Source organism: Plodia interpunctella, chromosome 3 (assembly GCF_027563975.2).
Source record: "Plodia interpunctella isolate USDA-ARS_2022_Savannah chromosome 3, ilPloInte3.2, whole genome shotgun sequence".
Lineage (NCBI taxonomy): Eukaryota > Metazoa > Arthropoda > Insecta > Lepidoptera > Pyralidae > Plodia > Plodia interpunctella.
In genome coordinates, this window is record NC_071296.1 from 9,281,951 (window position 1) to 9,298,146 (window position 16,196).

The 16,196-nt window shown below is 35.4% G+C and overlaps 2 protein-coding genes across 4 annotated transcripts; one reads left to right on the forward strand and one right to left on the reverse strand.

The window, feature by feature from the left end:
* Positions 1-7: 7 nt before the first annotated feature.
* On the reverse strand, positions 8-1,909 carry Rad51D (Rad51 recombinase D). The gene is made up of 5 exons (XM_064437076.1): positions 1,516-1,909; positions 1,194-1,404; positions 938-1,115; positions 697-819; positions 8-388 (listed from the first exon to the last, which is right to left on the reverse strand). Exons 1-5 carry the CDS (start codon positions 1,773-1,775, stop codon positions 147-149), a joined length of 1,014 nt encoding a protein of 337 aa, XP_064293146.1. The 5' UTR covers positions 1,776-1,909; the 3' UTR covers positions 8-146.
* A 333-nt stretch (positions 1,910-2,242) lies between these two features.
* On the forward strand, positions 2,243-16,143 carry dre4. Of its 3 annotated transcripts, none has more exons than XM_053769772.1 (18): positions 2,243-2,442; positions 2,511-2,621; positions 3,266-3,427; positions 3,692-3,991; positions 4,273-4,688; positions 4,964-5,108; positions 5,468-5,627; positions 8,988-9,005; positions 10,188-10,427; positions 10,850-11,048; positions 11,458-11,855; positions 12,210-12,423; positions 12,708-12,962; positions 13,378-13,525; positions 13,980-14,109; positions 14,744-15,020; positions 15,339-15,479; positions 15,935-16,143. In XM_053769772.1, exons 1-18 carry the CDS (start codon positions 2,374-2,376, stop codon positions 15,939-15,941), a joined length of 3,390 nt encoding a protein of 1,129 aa, XP_053625747.1. In that variant the 5' UTR covers positions 2,243-2,373; the 3' UTR covers positions 15,942-16,143. The 3 variants fall into 3 exon arrangements, with proteins under 3 accessions (XP_053625747.1, XP_053625748.1, XP_053625749.1); XM_053769773.1 differs by lacking the exon at positions 8,988-9,005 and adding an exon at positions 9,846-9,854; XM_053769774.1 differs by lacking the exon at positions 8,988-9,005.
* The last annotated feature ends 53 nt before the right edge of the window (positions 16,144-16,196 follow it).

Here is a 16,196-nt window from a genome sequence, read left to right on the forward strand (position 1 = left end):
AGAGCAGTTAAGTAGTGGAAAAAATAGAGATGGATGGATTGTATAATCAAATACAAACATTTTAAAACTCCATTAATAGTGCACAGACAGTAACAGTGGTACTTAGTACTGAAATATATTTGAAAAGTTATTGAAACCCTATCTTTTCATTGCATTGTGACACCTAAATCATTTATTACAATGGTAAAACTATGATAACACTCTAAATTGTTTCTCTTAACAACAGTAGCACTTATAACTTGAGAATTATTCCCATTTGGTTTCATTAGTATCTGTCCTTTTTCTAATATCACTACAGTTACAGGAATGTGTTGCCAATATTTTCCCAGACACCGGTTTCTCCTTTCCAAATACACTTCCTTTGAAATTGAAACAGTTTCTTCCTCATCTGAAAGGATGATCATCTGTTTAGGATATTTTAAACAAGTTTCATATAAATTACTAAACATCAACAATCTTGCTATTGTCAAGGAGGATAATGTAAGCCAATGGTCTGTAGGAATGCTGAAGAATGTAAGAAATGGGGAAATTTGTAAGAAAATGGTCCCTAGGCTTCAATGCCTTATGGCTGTGGAAGGAAACAGGAATATGCTCAGACGAGGGAGATACTCAACATCTACATTTTGTCTAGTCAGTACACAACAAGCTATTGTTTTAGAGTTTGAGGAGTTTTAAAAAACACTGATACCCTGATACCTTCAAGATCAGAAACATCATGTTCTATCCATCGTGTCAGTATATTAACACATACAAAAGCTATGTTAAACGTATCACAGATATATCGGCTGTAGTTCACCATCATATTTAAATATGCCAATCCTGAAAATATACAGAACAAAGTTTACTTAATTTACTTACTAATATATGTATAATTTGAGGTGGTTACAATATTATTTTTGCATTTAATTTCAGTTGTAACATGACAGTTTTAACATACCGGTCTTGTTTGAGTCTCCAAGATGTTGAAACATGAGACAAGGCAACGAGTCAAGAATGATCATTGATAAATTCTGAATAACTATTGTCTTGTTTTTTATTTTTTGCAACAGTTCTATCAGCTCCTCCATAGTCCATATAAACACCACTCTTATTTTATACATTATCAATGCCATATCCTATAATTAATAAATTTTGAATACTTTTATTTTTGATTAAATGATGTTTATTCAAATGTTGATGAATTTTAATTTTACCTTGTGCGATAAACCCATGCCTTCTAAAATCTTTTGAATTCTTACAGCGGAAAAATCTCCTTTAGTATTAATGTATAGAACTGTATTTTCTGCGTTTATAACACAATTGATAGCAACTTGATAACACAGTTGTGTTTTTCCTGAATCAGAAAGACCACATATTTCAGTTATAAATCCCAATGGTAAGCCATTATCCAATGCATCATCTAGACTGAAAATGGAACGAAAATATTATTTTGTAAAATATACGTAATTGTAAAAACTTTACTTGAGGTACATATATGAATCGTGATAATCATAGCTGGAATTTTAATTTTATTACCTTACTATGCCAGTGCTCAAAACTTTTTTCTTAGAAAACTGATTGAAGAGTGTACTACCATTCACTATAGGAGCAGAATACTTATTTAAAATATCGCTTCTTATTTCAAGAACTTGCGGTAAACTCAGTTTAGTAAGATTTGATATTTTATCAGAATCTTCGTGAAGGAACTCAAGAATAGTGGTTATCCGGTTTTGGGCAAGTTTACGTACTACACTTTCTGTTAAGTGAACATGTTTTTCAGATTTTAACTTTTGCATTATTTAATTAAATTAGGGTACAAACTACAAAAACGTTACGGAAAAAAGATGGAAATTTACAACAAACAAAACAAACGAACTTTTTTTTGTGTTATGGCTCAATTATTCGCCAAAACATGATTTTGCCAACGTCAAGTTGAAGTTGAGATCATGGATTTAGTAAGTACTTCGTACAACAGTACCTACTGATTCCATGGTTGAGATTAAGACGATATAGTATTCAGAGAGTCGGAAATTATGTCATTTCCCAAATTATCTCATTTTACTTTGGGCAAACGGCTTACTTTGTTTAAGCAAATGGGTAAACCGTGCCTCGCAGCACGCTTCCGCTCGAGGCAAGGTCGTGAACCGGCCAAGTCAGTCGCGCCGTGTTTAACAGTAGAAGTCAGTCACACAAAATAAAATCGCTTCGCTTATAATAAAATAGTAGTTTTTTTAAATAAACTGGCAACTTTTTTTAACGACAGCACCGACGCCCGCCATTTGTGTATGCTGTCAAAATTGTACTAATGTCGTGAAATCGCGCATAATTTTTGTTCGTTCGAGGCGTAATATATTAAAACATCATTTGTAGCTATAATTTTCTTTAGTTTATAAAATGTCGAATATATCTCTCGATAAGGAAACATTCTATCGTCGTATGAAAAAGCTGTATGCAGCATGGAAGGTAGTAGCCCGTACACATTCATGTGATCTCAATGATGATTATTGTTATTAATATAACGTGTTTTTTAGGCTGCAGCAGCGGATTCAAAAGGCGAGGATGCTTTCTCAAAAGTGGATTGCTTTGTTTCATGTGTCGGAGTTGACGAAGATACGCTTTACAGCAAATCAACAGCATTACAGGTTTACACTCTTCAAGTTTTATTGTAATACAATAAATATCTTTATTAGCGTTATTGGAATATTTAATCCATCCAGTAGTTTATAATGTTTTTTAGTCTCCTGTAAATCATGTAGGTGTAATAGTAAACATATTAGTAATTTATAGGTTGTTATGGTGTTGATGTTGACCAGGCATAATACCTCCCTCTATTCTTAGCTTCATTAATGACATCACATATGAATATTTCATAATCTGATGAAATTCGCTCAGCAAACAGTATGCCAAAGACAATATTGACAGGTTGCTAGCCTATCTATGAGAAGAATATTGCCTTATATGTATAAGGGAAGCAGCTGATGCAGTCTATGTTTTTCTATTGTTCCTAGTCAGGTTAGATCTATTGCTCCCAGTCAGGTAAAATGGTCCCAGAATTAGAGTCCTAATTAAAAGGGTACTTGAACTGATATCCCCAACCGGGAACAACTCCTAGACCAACATGGAAGCAATGTTAGATACAAATCTTAACAATTTTGCATTTCAAACTATAATAATCATAACTAAATTAATTCCATATTTGTATGATATCATTGTATTTGTATTATTTGTATGATATTTGTAGATCATTCTATTATTGAAAAAACTGATGTGTAATTTTTTTTATTAGACATGGCTGTTTGGATATGAGTTGCCTGATACAATCACAGTACTTACCGAACAAAGCATGTGTTTCCTCGCCAGTAAAAAGAAGATAGAATTCTTAAGGCAAATAGAAAATGGAAAAGAGGAGACAGAACTACCACCTGTCAAACTTCTTATTAGAGATAGGGTAAGTGAAGTTGATCAATTTAATATGGCTAAACTCTAAATCAAATTAATTTTACATTATGGGTGGGTTGCACCATCAACTTTGCACTTAACTTTAACATGCGAGAAAAACTCAAAGCATGCCATTTTGTGTAAATGTCAGTGGCACACAGTTTAAAATCAACCTATAAATGCAAATTCTCAAAGTCTGGGCGAATGTTGACAAAGTTCAGAATAATAGTCAATGACGAGATCAAACCTAAAAATTAACCTTTATGTTCTTCAGAATGATAAAGATAAGGAAAACTTCAACAAACTCATACAAGAAATTAAGAAATCTAAATCAGGAAAAACCCTTGGTGTGTTTGCCAAGGACAACTACCCTGGTGAATTCTGTGAGAGTTGGAAGACAGCAATGAAGACAGAGAAGTTTGAAAATGTAGATATAAGTTCATCAATAGCTCTCCTCATGGCTCCTAAGGAAGACCCGGAAGTCATCACTGTGAAAAAAGCCTGTTTGGTCACTGTTGATGTTTTTACGAAGTACTTAAAAGATCAAATAATGGAAATCATTGATTCTGATAAGGTAACTGTGTTCTTTTGTTTCTTACCCATGTTCAGAATCAACATTCCTTAGAGACAGTGCCACTTAAGAAGTTTAAAATTCTGCTGGAACGATAAATCAGGTCAGCGATTGTAGCACCAAATATGTGTAACTGTGGCCTGAATCTATGTATAATCTTATGGTTTTATCTTAACTACAATAATCTATTTTCACAAACTCCTCCTTATGTAGAAATAACTTAACAAAATAAATAAATAACTTTATTAATATAAAATATTTTATTTATAAATATTATTCAACAGAAAGTGAAGCACTCAAAACTAGCTGAAGGAGTAGAAGCTGCAATATCAGACAAGAAGTATGTCACAGGAGTAGACACAAGCCAAGTAGACATGTGTTACCCACCCATCATTCAGTCCGGTGGAAACTACAGCCTCAAATTCAGTGCTGTATCAGACAAGAACCATTTGCATTTCGGAGCTATAGTTTGCTCATTGGGTGCTAGATATAAGTCTTATTGTTCCAATATAGTACGTACATTGCTGGTGAACCCAACAGATGAAGTACAGAGTAATTACAATTTCCTCTTGAATCTGGAGGAGGAAGTAATGAAGCACCTGGTGGCTGGTGCAAAGTTGTCAGCTGTTTACGAAGCGGGCTTGGAGCTAGCGAAAAAGGAGAAACCATCTTTGGTAGATAATCTCACTAAAACATTTGGGTAAGTTCTTCTTAATCAATCAATCTTTAAGAGTTGTTTGCAATTGATATAACAGGACTACACTAACCCTGGACTTCACTGGACCTTCTTTTGTAAGTCCTGCTGCTGGATAGCAGTCTCATAACCAATATGATGCAAATTGTGAAAATTTTATTGCTTGTTTTGTACACCAGAATTAACCAGTCTCAAAACAGTTTACTAGTTTTTAACCAATACATTTTAGATTAAATGAAATTTGTCTTTTGTTCTCATCATATTATTATTATACGTTTCAGATTCGCTATGGGGATAGAGTTTCGCGAAAGCTCCATTGTGATTGGTCCAAAAACATCAGTTGTGGCCAAGAAAGGAATGGTGTTTAATATCAACATTGGTCTTGCTAATTTACAAAATAGTGCTGCTACCGACAAAGAGGGAAAGGTACGCAAAAAATAGCAAAATGAAATTTTCTTTTATTGTGTATACTATTATGTTATATAACTATTAAGTTATATGAAATAAAGAAAATTCGTTTATTTGGTACATTATAACAAAACATTTTTAGTTTGTGGCGTGTGATTCCGCCCTAGAACATGACCACTTCATATCCTCCCTAAAATGTTGTACAAGGCGACTAAAGGACAGGTCAGGCAGGTGGCCTGTTGTAAAATCACAGCCAAAATTTAAGTTCAAAATTATATGGTTATTTTTTACGCTGATCCCGAGCTTCCCAGGGTCGCAACCCTAAATGAAACATGTTTATATTCTGAATTCATATTCATCTATGTGTCAAATTTCAGACATACGCATTATTCATTGGCGACACAGTGCTAGTGAACGAAGAACAACCTGCTTCGCTCCTCACACAGTCCAAAAAGAAGATCAAGAACATTGGTATCTTCCTCAAGGACGACGACGAAGATGAGGAAGAAGAAAAAGAGAACAAGACTGAAATACTCGGTGAGTTTTGTAGGCCTGCTTCAAAGGTGTCTCCATGCATGTTCAGATAGTTTCAGAGATTAAGTGAATCTCTCTCTCTTGTAGTAGTGGTTGCAAGAAAAATACATCAATCATTTTCGTTTTTAACATTTAGAAAAGGGGTTGCCTTTAGCGCATTTGCCTACACATAAACAAGCTATAAAAAAATCATAAAAAACATAAAAATAGACAAAATATATAACCATCTATAAAAGTGTGTAGACATCTTAAGCCGTAGTATTAAATATATTAATAAATATGTATATATTATCTATATTAGTAGAAACAGACTTTATGAACTTTATGGCCAAAAACAGTACAATTTTAATGCGGAATTCATAACATATGTTAAACGCTATTCTAAAATTTTTAAAAAAGTATGTTCTGTCGCGAAATCTTTGTATTTAACTAATAAAATAAAAAATTCGAGTGATAAGATAAAGACGGCCTGGTCCATCATAAATAAAGAGACTGGTAAAATTAACACGCGCGACGTAAATTTTGTATTAAAACTTGACGGTAAAACCATAAGTGCAGATGACGAAGTTTCCAACGAATTTAATAATTTCTTTTCCAACATTTCTAAGAATATCACAGGATCCCTTTTCTCTTGCTCCAATGCGGCAGATGATCTATTAAAAAGAAATGCTCCGGACCCTAAGTCCACTTTTACATTCAGACATATTACACCAGATGAAATTATATCTGCTTTTAAAGCCCTAAATGTTAAAAACACTGAGGACCTGTGGGGGATTTCCGTCTCAGTATTGAGCAGCATTATTGACCTGATTGCTCCTCACCTAACCATAATATTCAATAAATGTATATCTGAAGGCGTGTTCCCAGACTTAATGAAAATAAGTAAAGTAATTCCTCTATTTAAACAAGGCGTTAAACATGATCCCACAAACTATAGACCTATTTCTATATTACCCACTCTAAGTAAAATATTTGAAAAAATTATTTTCAGTCAACTTGTGTCGTATTTTAATATAAATAAAATTTTACATAATCGTCAATACGGTTTCACCAAAGGTCGTTCAACTACTGATGCAGCAGCCACTTTAGTCGAAATAATTAATGAAGCTTGGGAATCCAAGCAAGATGTCGTAGGTATTTTCTGTGACTTATCGAAAGCTTTTGACTGTGTAGATCATAATATACTCAAAAATAAACTTCAACATTATGGTGTCACTGGCGCGGCTCTTAGTGTTCTTTCGTCTTACCTAGATAATAGAACACAGAAAGTAGAAATTAACAAAACAATTTCCGATAGTGCACCTGTTCACATAGGCGTTCCTCAAGGCTCCATTATCGGTCCCTTTTTATTTTTGATTTATATTAACGACCTCCCATGCCTTGCCCAACATTTATGCGAAGTAGTTCTATTTGCAGACGATACATCCTTATTATTTAAAGTCGATAGAAAAAGTGAAAACTATAACTTTATAAGTAATAGCATGTCGGTAGTGCTTAACTGGTTTACAACCAACAACTTAGCTCTAAATACAGAGAAGACAAAAGGTATTAAATTTTCTCTCTTAAATAACTCGCACAATGTTATACCTTTAACAGTAAATGGTAAAGCTCTAGAATGGGTACATAGTACTAAATTCCTGGGCATTACTGTGGATGACAAATTAAAGTGGGATAAACATATTGAAATCACGGCCAAAAAACTTAGTACAGCAGCTTTTGCAGTGAGAAGGATCAGACAGTGTACGAACATAGATACAGCTAGACTTGTGTATTTCAGCTACTTTCATAGCATTATGTCCTGAGGACTATTAGTTTGGGGTAATGCAGCTGACATAGGAAAAATTTTTGTATTACAGAAAAGAGCTATCCGTTTTATTTATGGGTTAAAACCTCGAGATTCTCTTCAAGAACTCTTCAAATCAATTAACATCCTTACTGTTGTATGTCAGTATATCTTTGATGTGCTTATTTTTGTCAAATCAAATTTACATTTATATAAAAAAATAAACGAAGTAAATAGTGTAAACACTAGAAATAAGCACAAACTTTGTATGAATAGATTCAGGCTTAAAAAGGTTCGGCGGTCTTTCGTGGGTCAAAGTGTAAAATTATTCAATAAACTCCCTGCAGAGGCTATTAATCTGCCAATGAAAAATTTTAAAACTTATGTTAAGAAAAATTTAATGGATAAAGCGTATTACACAATTAACGCCTATTTGACTGATAAAAACGCTTGGATCCTCCCGACAACTTTGCCACTCCACACATGATCTCCTAATTTTTATTTTACTGTTTTTTATTATTTTATTCACAATTTTGAATTTTGTTATAATAATTCGTATGGCATTTAAATTTTATTTGTAAAACATGTACGTGATTTGTGATCTTCAAGTGTCTGAATTATACTTCTATTTCGACGAATAAGAATTGTAATTATGAAGTCGTGGGAATCGAGTGTGTCATGCTCACTCAAATGGTCAATCTGGTGGTGGCGTCGTGGGCCGGGTCGTGAGGTTCCCTCTATTATGGTTGAGCTACGCGATGGCTGTCCCATGCGTCAACTCGTGAACGGGTGCTGCCAGAGGGAACTGGTCATCTCGTTTCTCATATATTATATATATATATTATAATCAGCACTCTGATCACAATCATAACCTGTTTTGATATACCTTTTGACTATGTACATTATGTACTTTTATATATTATTAGAAAGAAAAAAAAAAAAAAAACATTGTAAGAAACAATAATGGTAAGCCGATCTGGCATGATAGGGACCAACACTGTTCAAATGAGTTTCTTTCGGCATTTCTTCTCAGCAGTGGTCGTTCCGAAATGCCAGTAGTTTCTAGCTTGTGAGAAATAACTATAAATTTAAAGATTGACGAGAAAAAGTGCCTGTGAAGGTCTAATTTCTGAATAAATGATTTGAATTTGAATTTTGAATTTGAATTTGAATTTGAATTTGAATTTGAATTTGACAAATCATTATTAGTATTGAAGTGTAGTATGTCGTATTTCAGTCAAAAATGGATTTAAATCATTGATAAAATTAATTTTAATATATATATATATATATATTATATAACTTTAGATCACATTTAATGACATGAAAATTGTTTAAAACATATTTATCGCTTAAAGTTTTAAATGCATTTAATAGCCATAAAATAAGCCAATGAATTCTTAATTCAATTCATTTTATTATTGAAGTAAATGACCGAAAGACTTCAAAATAGATAAGGAGTACTGTATTTTCACTATTGGCTAAACAGTTAAATAATTGTTTTTTATTTATAATCATCATGCTTTCTCATCAAAATTTAGTTTAGTAAAAATATATAAGTACAGTCACTGCTTTTTCAGGTCAGCACGCAATAATAAGTGAGTAGTGATACTGGAGGTATTAAAAACATCAATGTTTCTGTATGTGATGTCAGAGTGTACGGATTAAATCAAAACATTTCAGGTGGCAGTAAATGTTTTGCAGAGTGTGGCTGGTGTTTATATAAGGCTTTATTAACTTTGAGATTTCCTCGTCGCCAATTAGTGACATTTCGCAATTCGGATGTTGTTTTTTCAATTTATTGTTTTTGAGGAGAACACTATTCATTGCTGGTTGGAAAAGTCGCATCGTTTATAGATTTGAAGTTTGCAATTTAAAATAAATCTTATTGCGAGTGTTATTGCTAACATTCGTGTCAGATTTCCTTCAAATAGCCGAAAGGCATGTGATATGATTCTTACGAATGCCGCCATCTAGTGGCAATAGTCGCATATTAGCGAACTTAACCGTCTATCAGTGTGTAGGTTTCCTCGCAATGTTTTCCTTCACTGGAAGCAAGAGGTTTTCGAAAACTATTATACATGTATGTCACAGATCGGTATACAAACACATGTTACACGAGATGGATTCTAACCTGGGACCTTTCGCTTACAGGCGAGCGTCTTAACCAAGAGACCACCACCGCTTCTAAATAAATGATCATTTCTGACAAAGGATGAGTTATCCCAGAAAAGTATTTCTTTCAGTCAACCAAGTATTTAAGAGGAATAAATAGTTAAAAAAAATGTTTTGGACTATCCTGTAAGCGATTCGGCTTTTACTTCAATTGTAAATTATATTTGGTTAGCTAATATGCAATAGGTTTTTTGACAGAGCTAATATTGGGATTGTTGATTTTACTTGATTGTTTTTATTTACATGCAATCATGGATGGGCAGAGAATGGAGGTGAGTTTCATGTTTTTAGTCTGCCAATAATTGCATGACATAGCCATTTCGTAATAATTCCATGAGATTACAAAAATACTGGGATTCTTTAGGCATTATTTTCACAAAAAACTCGGACAGCTTAACATTATCCATAGAAACTGTAGAAGGTCTGTGAATCCCATTGTAAATTTTGTAGTCATCATGAACACAAAAGCTTAAAATAATATGTCAGAGTTTTACTCACAATCGCAAAATATATAACAATGGAAATGGCTTACAAGGAAGATAGGTTTTTATATTTAGTTTTAAAATGAAAATCCGTAATTTTCAAAAATGCTGATAATTTTTTAGGCAGAGGAAAGAGAACAGCCGTGATCGAATCGAAGCTTCGCACAGAACATTCCTCGGAAGAGAAAAGGAAAGAGCATCAGAGGGAGCTAGCGATAGCGCTGAATGAGAAGGCGAAGGAGAGGTTGGCGAAGCAGTCCAGCGGGAAGGATGGAGAGAAGATTAGGAAAAGCACAGTTTCTTATAAAAGCGTTAGTCAGATGCCGAGGGAAAATGAAGTCAAGGAGTTAAAGTTGTATGTTGGTGAGTTTAAGGTTGAGCTTTGTATTGCTAAGTTGCGCAATAAATAAATATCAATAAAACAGACATGCGGTAAAATAGCTTTTTGATTTAAATTGCCATTATTAATACTAGTGTCATTATTCAAGTTTTCTAAGAGCTGACATGATGATTACGAATACCATTATCTAGTGACATGACGTAAAAACGACATATACTGTACGAAAAATAAGTACATGTTTTCGTGTATGTGTGCGTCTGTCTGTCAAAGTGAAGAAATTAAAAAATTGGGTATTTTTCAACCAATTTTGACATTTGTATTTGCTATTAAGTAGTATAGCTGGAAAATTTTCAAAAATCGTTTTCTGCAATTTCTTGACATATAGAATACAGAATTTAAAATTACAGTCTATTCGATTCTCAATGATTATTTATTATGCTTTCAGATCGCAAATACGAGACGGTTATATTACCCATATTCGGCATCCCAGTCCCGTTCCACATCTCGACAATCAAGAACATCTCCCAGTCGGTGGAGGGAGACTACACGTACCTCCGTATCAACTTCTTCCATCCTGGCGCGACCATGGGTAGGAATGAGGGCGGGAACTACGCACAGCCCGACGCTACGTTTGTTAAAGAAGTGTAAGTATTTTTTAAAATTTAATTAGAATGATATAATTGAACTAGCAGCTCCGTCCGCGGCATTTATCAAAATCAGCTAAGGCTTTCTTAGCCGAGAAAGCGTGACAGACAAACCGACAGAAATTCGTATTTGTATGGATACCTATTTCCTAAACAGGTTTATTGAAATGGTGTAGTTTAAATTTGGCATTAGGCACAGACATACCAAAATCTACCCAAATTTATTGTAAGTACAACGCAATTATCGCCACACAGTTCCATTTAGGTAACTTGACATGCGGTTGACTGTACTTACAATAATCTGCATCGGCGCCTAGTTAAAAAACGTGATTTAAGCAACACTCTAAGCAAGACAAACCTTGACTTTTTTTGACAGTTTATCTTCACAATCTTTAAATGTCTTTCACAGCACATACCGAAGTACAAACACTAAAGAGCCAGGCGAGATATCCCCTCCATCCTCCAACCTCAACACCGGCTTCAGACTCATCAAGGAAGTCCAAAAGAAGTTCAAGACGAGAGAGGCCGAAGAACGCGAGAAGGAAGATTTGGTCAAACAAGATACCTTAGTTTTATCACAGAGCAAAGGAAACCCAAAGCTGAAAGATCTGTACATAAGGCCGAATATCGTGACAAAGAGGATGAGCGGGTCGTTAGAAGCGCACACTAACGGATTTAGGTTCACATCAGTGAGAGGAGATAAAGTGGATATATTGTATAATAATATAAAGAATGCGATATTCCAGCCGTGTGATGGAGAGATGATTATACTTTTACATTTCCATTTGAAACATGCTATTATGTTTGGTGAGTGCGTATTTTATAGATATGAAATTTTTTATAGAGTCCATCAAGGATGTCTCCATTAATCTAATTTGTATTGAATACATTTTTGTTCAAAATTTATTTTCTGCATATTTTACCATTTACAAAAGAAACAATCTAAAATTAGACACTCAATGGGCTAATAAATAATAAATTTTTGCCAGTCAACCTTTAGGTTCTACACCTTGGTATTATTGATCAAATTAAATAATACTAGCTTTTGCCCGTTTCATTTCGCGGTTTGTCAGGTACCCTATGTTGTTCTCCACACTTGAAAGTACATGGTTGAGTGAGTGATATAGACGAGCTGGCTGGCTGACACTTGATGAGATGCAGGCAAGAAGAAGCACGTGGACGTGCAGCTGTACACGGAGGTGGGCGAGATCACGACGGACCTGGGCAAGCACCAGCACATGCACGACCGCGACGACCTGGCGGCGGAGCAGAGCGAGCGCGAGCTGCGACACAAGCTCAAGCTGGCCTTCAAGAGCTTCTGCGAGCGCGTCGAGACCATCACCAAGCAGGAGGTCGAGTTCGACACGCCCTTCAGGTAGGTCGGGCATGTCTTGTCATTGTGACGTCACGGATTTTGGAGCCAAAAACTATTTCTAATATACTTTAATGAGACCGCAAAAATTAGAAAATCTCGTAATTAATACAACTGAACGATTAAAATGACATTTAATTGTCCTGTTTGATTATTCTGATAACTTGTGTCCGTATATTACAATTTTTTTTGTTTGAGTGAATTGATTGAATGGTAGAATTACAGCTCCACAAACATCTTTGTGTTTTTCTCTACAAACTAAAACATTATTATTATCCCTCTCACAGAGAACTTGGCTTCCCCGGTGCCCCGTTCCGCAGCACAGTCCTCCTACAACCCACGTCCGGAGCGCTAGTGAACCTCACAGAATGGCCTCCGTTCGTGATAGCCCTTGAAGACGTGGAGTTGGTACATTTTGAACGAGTGCAGTTCCATCTCAAGAACTTCGATATGGTGTTTGTGTTTAAGGATTATGCGAAAAAGGTGGCCATGGTCAATGCTGTGCCTATGAACATGCTGGATCATGTCAAGGAATGGCTCAAGTAAGTACTTTTGTTTAAGTATTTATTTATTTTACATAAATTACCTTTAGTCCAGTTGGATGAAATATGAAATATGCACTATCTTGAATGGTTTTATTTTTAATAGATTCATTTGTTGCTTAAATGTTCTTGTTATTTTTATCGTTGTTCTTATTATCTTAATTATTCACTCCACGAGTAGGGTGGGGCTGAAAATGTACCTGAAAAACACTAACAATATCGAAAACATATTTCTATTAAATTTTATAGGCCTTTCCACTCTGCATGCTTCCACTTACACCTGTAATGGAAGAGCAACCTGTAGGACTACTACGAAATGGTAGCCCCCCCCCTCTATATATTAGATATAAAATACATATAAAAAAACCTTTATTGAACTTGTGATTTCAATAAACGTCAACGTCAAAATTCCCAGCTCATGCGACATCCGCTACTCAGAAGGTATCCAATCGCTCAATTGGACAAAGGTCATGAAGACCATCACAGATGATATAGAAGGCTTCTTCGACAACGGCGGCTGGTCCTTCTTGGACCCGGAGTCTGATGTCGAGAATGCTGAACAGGTAATTTATCATATGTAGTTGTTTTTCTTTAATATAAACTTCCAATAGTTTATGTCTAGTATGTACAGTCAACAGCAAATCAAATTACCCTGCACTTCTAAGGCACGGTAATAGAGGCGAGTATGTATTAATTTGGGTAGGTTGATGTGCTGTTGACGGTACCTTTTTCATGAGTTAATGATCCTTTAGTGTACATGTACGTTTGTATCTTTACACACTATAATTTTGTTACAACACTAACATTTTGTTTTTCAAATTGTTATTCAGATTCACCTGCCCTATGTTTGTCTGTAATAAAATCAAAGTTAAATTTTACATATCTTGTCCTGTAGGACATGCATACACATACGTTAAGACGGAATAATACATAGTATATTTACATAGTATATGTATTATTCCGCCTTAACGTATGTGTATGCATGTGTAATGCTAACGAACCTGTACCGAATGTCAGGAGGATGAATCTGAAGAGGAGGACGACGCGTACGAGCCCACGGACGCGGAGTCCGAGGAGGAGTCTGAGGAGGACTCCGAGTACGACTCCGAGGCCTCCGACGAGTCCGACGGCGACAGCGAAAGCAATGGTCAGTCAGCTCTACATTATCTTAATTCTAACTAATATTATAAATGCGAAAGTTAGTTTCTTTGTTACCTCTTCACGCTTTACCTGCTCAACCAATCTTCTTGAAATTTTGCATACACGTAGTTTGAAGTACAGAGAAGGACATAGGGTACTTTTTGTCCCGAAATTCCCACGGGAGCGAAGTCCCGGGGCGCAGCTATTTCCAATTAAAAATAAATTTTATTCTCTACAATCTAGTATACTGATACGTTATATTGACAAGATTGTGAGAGACTGGTGTCTGAACTAAGCAGACATTGTATCTCATTACATCAGCCTCTCTCCACTAGGACAAAAGTTTATGATATATACACATGATAGTACATGACTTTGAATATACACTTGATAGTGAGAAGTGACTACCTACCGCCATCTAGTGACAAATAGTAGTATACACTCAAGGTCAACCAGTGTGCAAATTTAATTTAACGCAATGCATGTATGTATATTCAATAGCACATCAACCTACCCCTATTTGCCCTTATAACGGTGTCATGAAGATCCCCGAGTCAAACGGAAGAAACAATTAGTTGTAGTTGCATTATATGTTGTATATTGTATATTTACTCATTTTTAATTCCAAATTAATTTCACAGAAGAGGATGAAGAGTCCGGCAAGGACTGGTCCGATTTAGAACGCGAGGCGGCCGAGGAGGACAAGAAAGAGAGAGGCTACGAGCGGCCGGACGACTTCGACCGGAAGCGGAAGGGCGGCCACCCGCGCGACTTCCACGACCGGAAGAAGAGCAAACACGACAAGAGCCACAAGAGTTCTCATCATAAGAGTTCCAGTTCCAATCACAAGAGCTCCAGCTCTAACCACAAGAGTTCCAGTCACAAGAGCCCGTCGAAACACAGTAAAGATAAGGATAGGTGTGTTCATTTTTATTTACGAAGTCATATACAGTAGGAACATTTTAAAAATGGACCCTGAGCTCTAAATCTTGTGGTAGAAGAGATAAATTTCACAATATAATTTGTCCACCTGAACATTTAGTTGGTTTCAATAAACTCAAACTAAAGTTAGTAGAATAATTTATTGATACAGTAGTCGTTGCCCGCGGTAAATTAGCCGTAATAGCTTAGGACAAAATCCAACTATCTCCACACTAAAAATCAATCCGTTGCTCCGTTTTGAAGTGAAAGACGGACAAACAACACACTTTAAAATGAATAATGTCCCCGTTGCAGCCCATCGAAGAACCGCGACAAGCACAAGTCTCACGGCGAGCGCTCGAGCAAGCCCAACGGCGACCACAAGCGCAGCGAGAAGCCGCACAAGCGCTCCAGGGACGACAGCCGCGAACACGGACGCAGCCCCAAGAAACCCAAGTCAGTACCTTCTTAAGCATTCTAATTCCTTTACTCCATATCATTTATTGACATTGATTCAAAAGGAAAAAAAAAACATTCAAAGTCGTGAGAACAAGAGAATAACCTGAATCAATATATTGTTATTTAATACTAATTCACAATGATAGTTTTATTCGCAAATATCTAAAGCTGGATTAAAAAAATCTTGATATATGTAATGGATATATTTATTTGTGAATAGAGGTATGTAATCATAGATAGTGTAAAATATAGCTTGATCCCTTTGAAAAAGGATGAAGCGATACATTGGAAATTAGAGCGTAAGAGCCAGATTTAATACTATTTGACATCTGTCCCATAGATCAAGATATATTTTACAAACTACGTAATAGGTTTTATCAGGCATTCAACATCGAGGTTCATTCATTAATATTTTTATAATAATTGCTCCTAATTTCTCCATTTTGTTTCAGGAAATAATCGCCATAACACCTTGTTTGGATTTAAACGGGTTCCAATCTCTACACGCGGCTATCTGTTTGTATGTGATTGATTTCAACATATGTCCGTCTGCATAATGTTCAAATCGTCGTGAATGTTTGTACTGTAGATTAATTTTTATTCCAGCGATATTGTAATTTAATTGGAAAACAAACAGTAAATATAAGGATTTATTATGTAACTGGCATATTTATTTCTCGATTCTTTTTTGTTATCAATACATATAGAAAAACC

Bases quoted from the DNA above. Each gene is read 5' to 3' on its own strand.
- Rad51D (XM_064437076.1), bottom strand. From the start codon at position 1,775: ATGCAAAAGTTAAAATCTGAAAAACATGTTCACTTAACAGAAAGTGTA. The intron at 1,405-1,515 runs GTAATAAAATTA...TTCCATTTTCAG, and splicing joins TTGAGCACTGGCATAGTAAG to TCTAGATGATGCATTGGATA. The intron at 1,116-1,193 runs GTAAAATTAAAA...TATTAATTATAG, and splicing joins GCATGGGTTTATCGCACAAG to GATATGGCATTGATAATGTA.
- dre4 (XM_053769772.1), top strand. From the start codon at position 2,374: ATGTCGAATATATCTCTCGATAAGGAAACATTCTATCGTCGTATGAAA. The intron at 10,428-10,849 runs GTGAGTTTAAGG...TTATGCTTTCAG, and splicing joins GGAGTTAAAGTTGTATGTTG to ATCGCAAATACGAGACGGTT. The intron at 14,110-14,743 runs GTCAGTCAGCTC...TTAATTTCACAG, and splicing joins CGGCGACAGCGAAAGCAATG to AAGAGGATGAAGAGTCCGGC.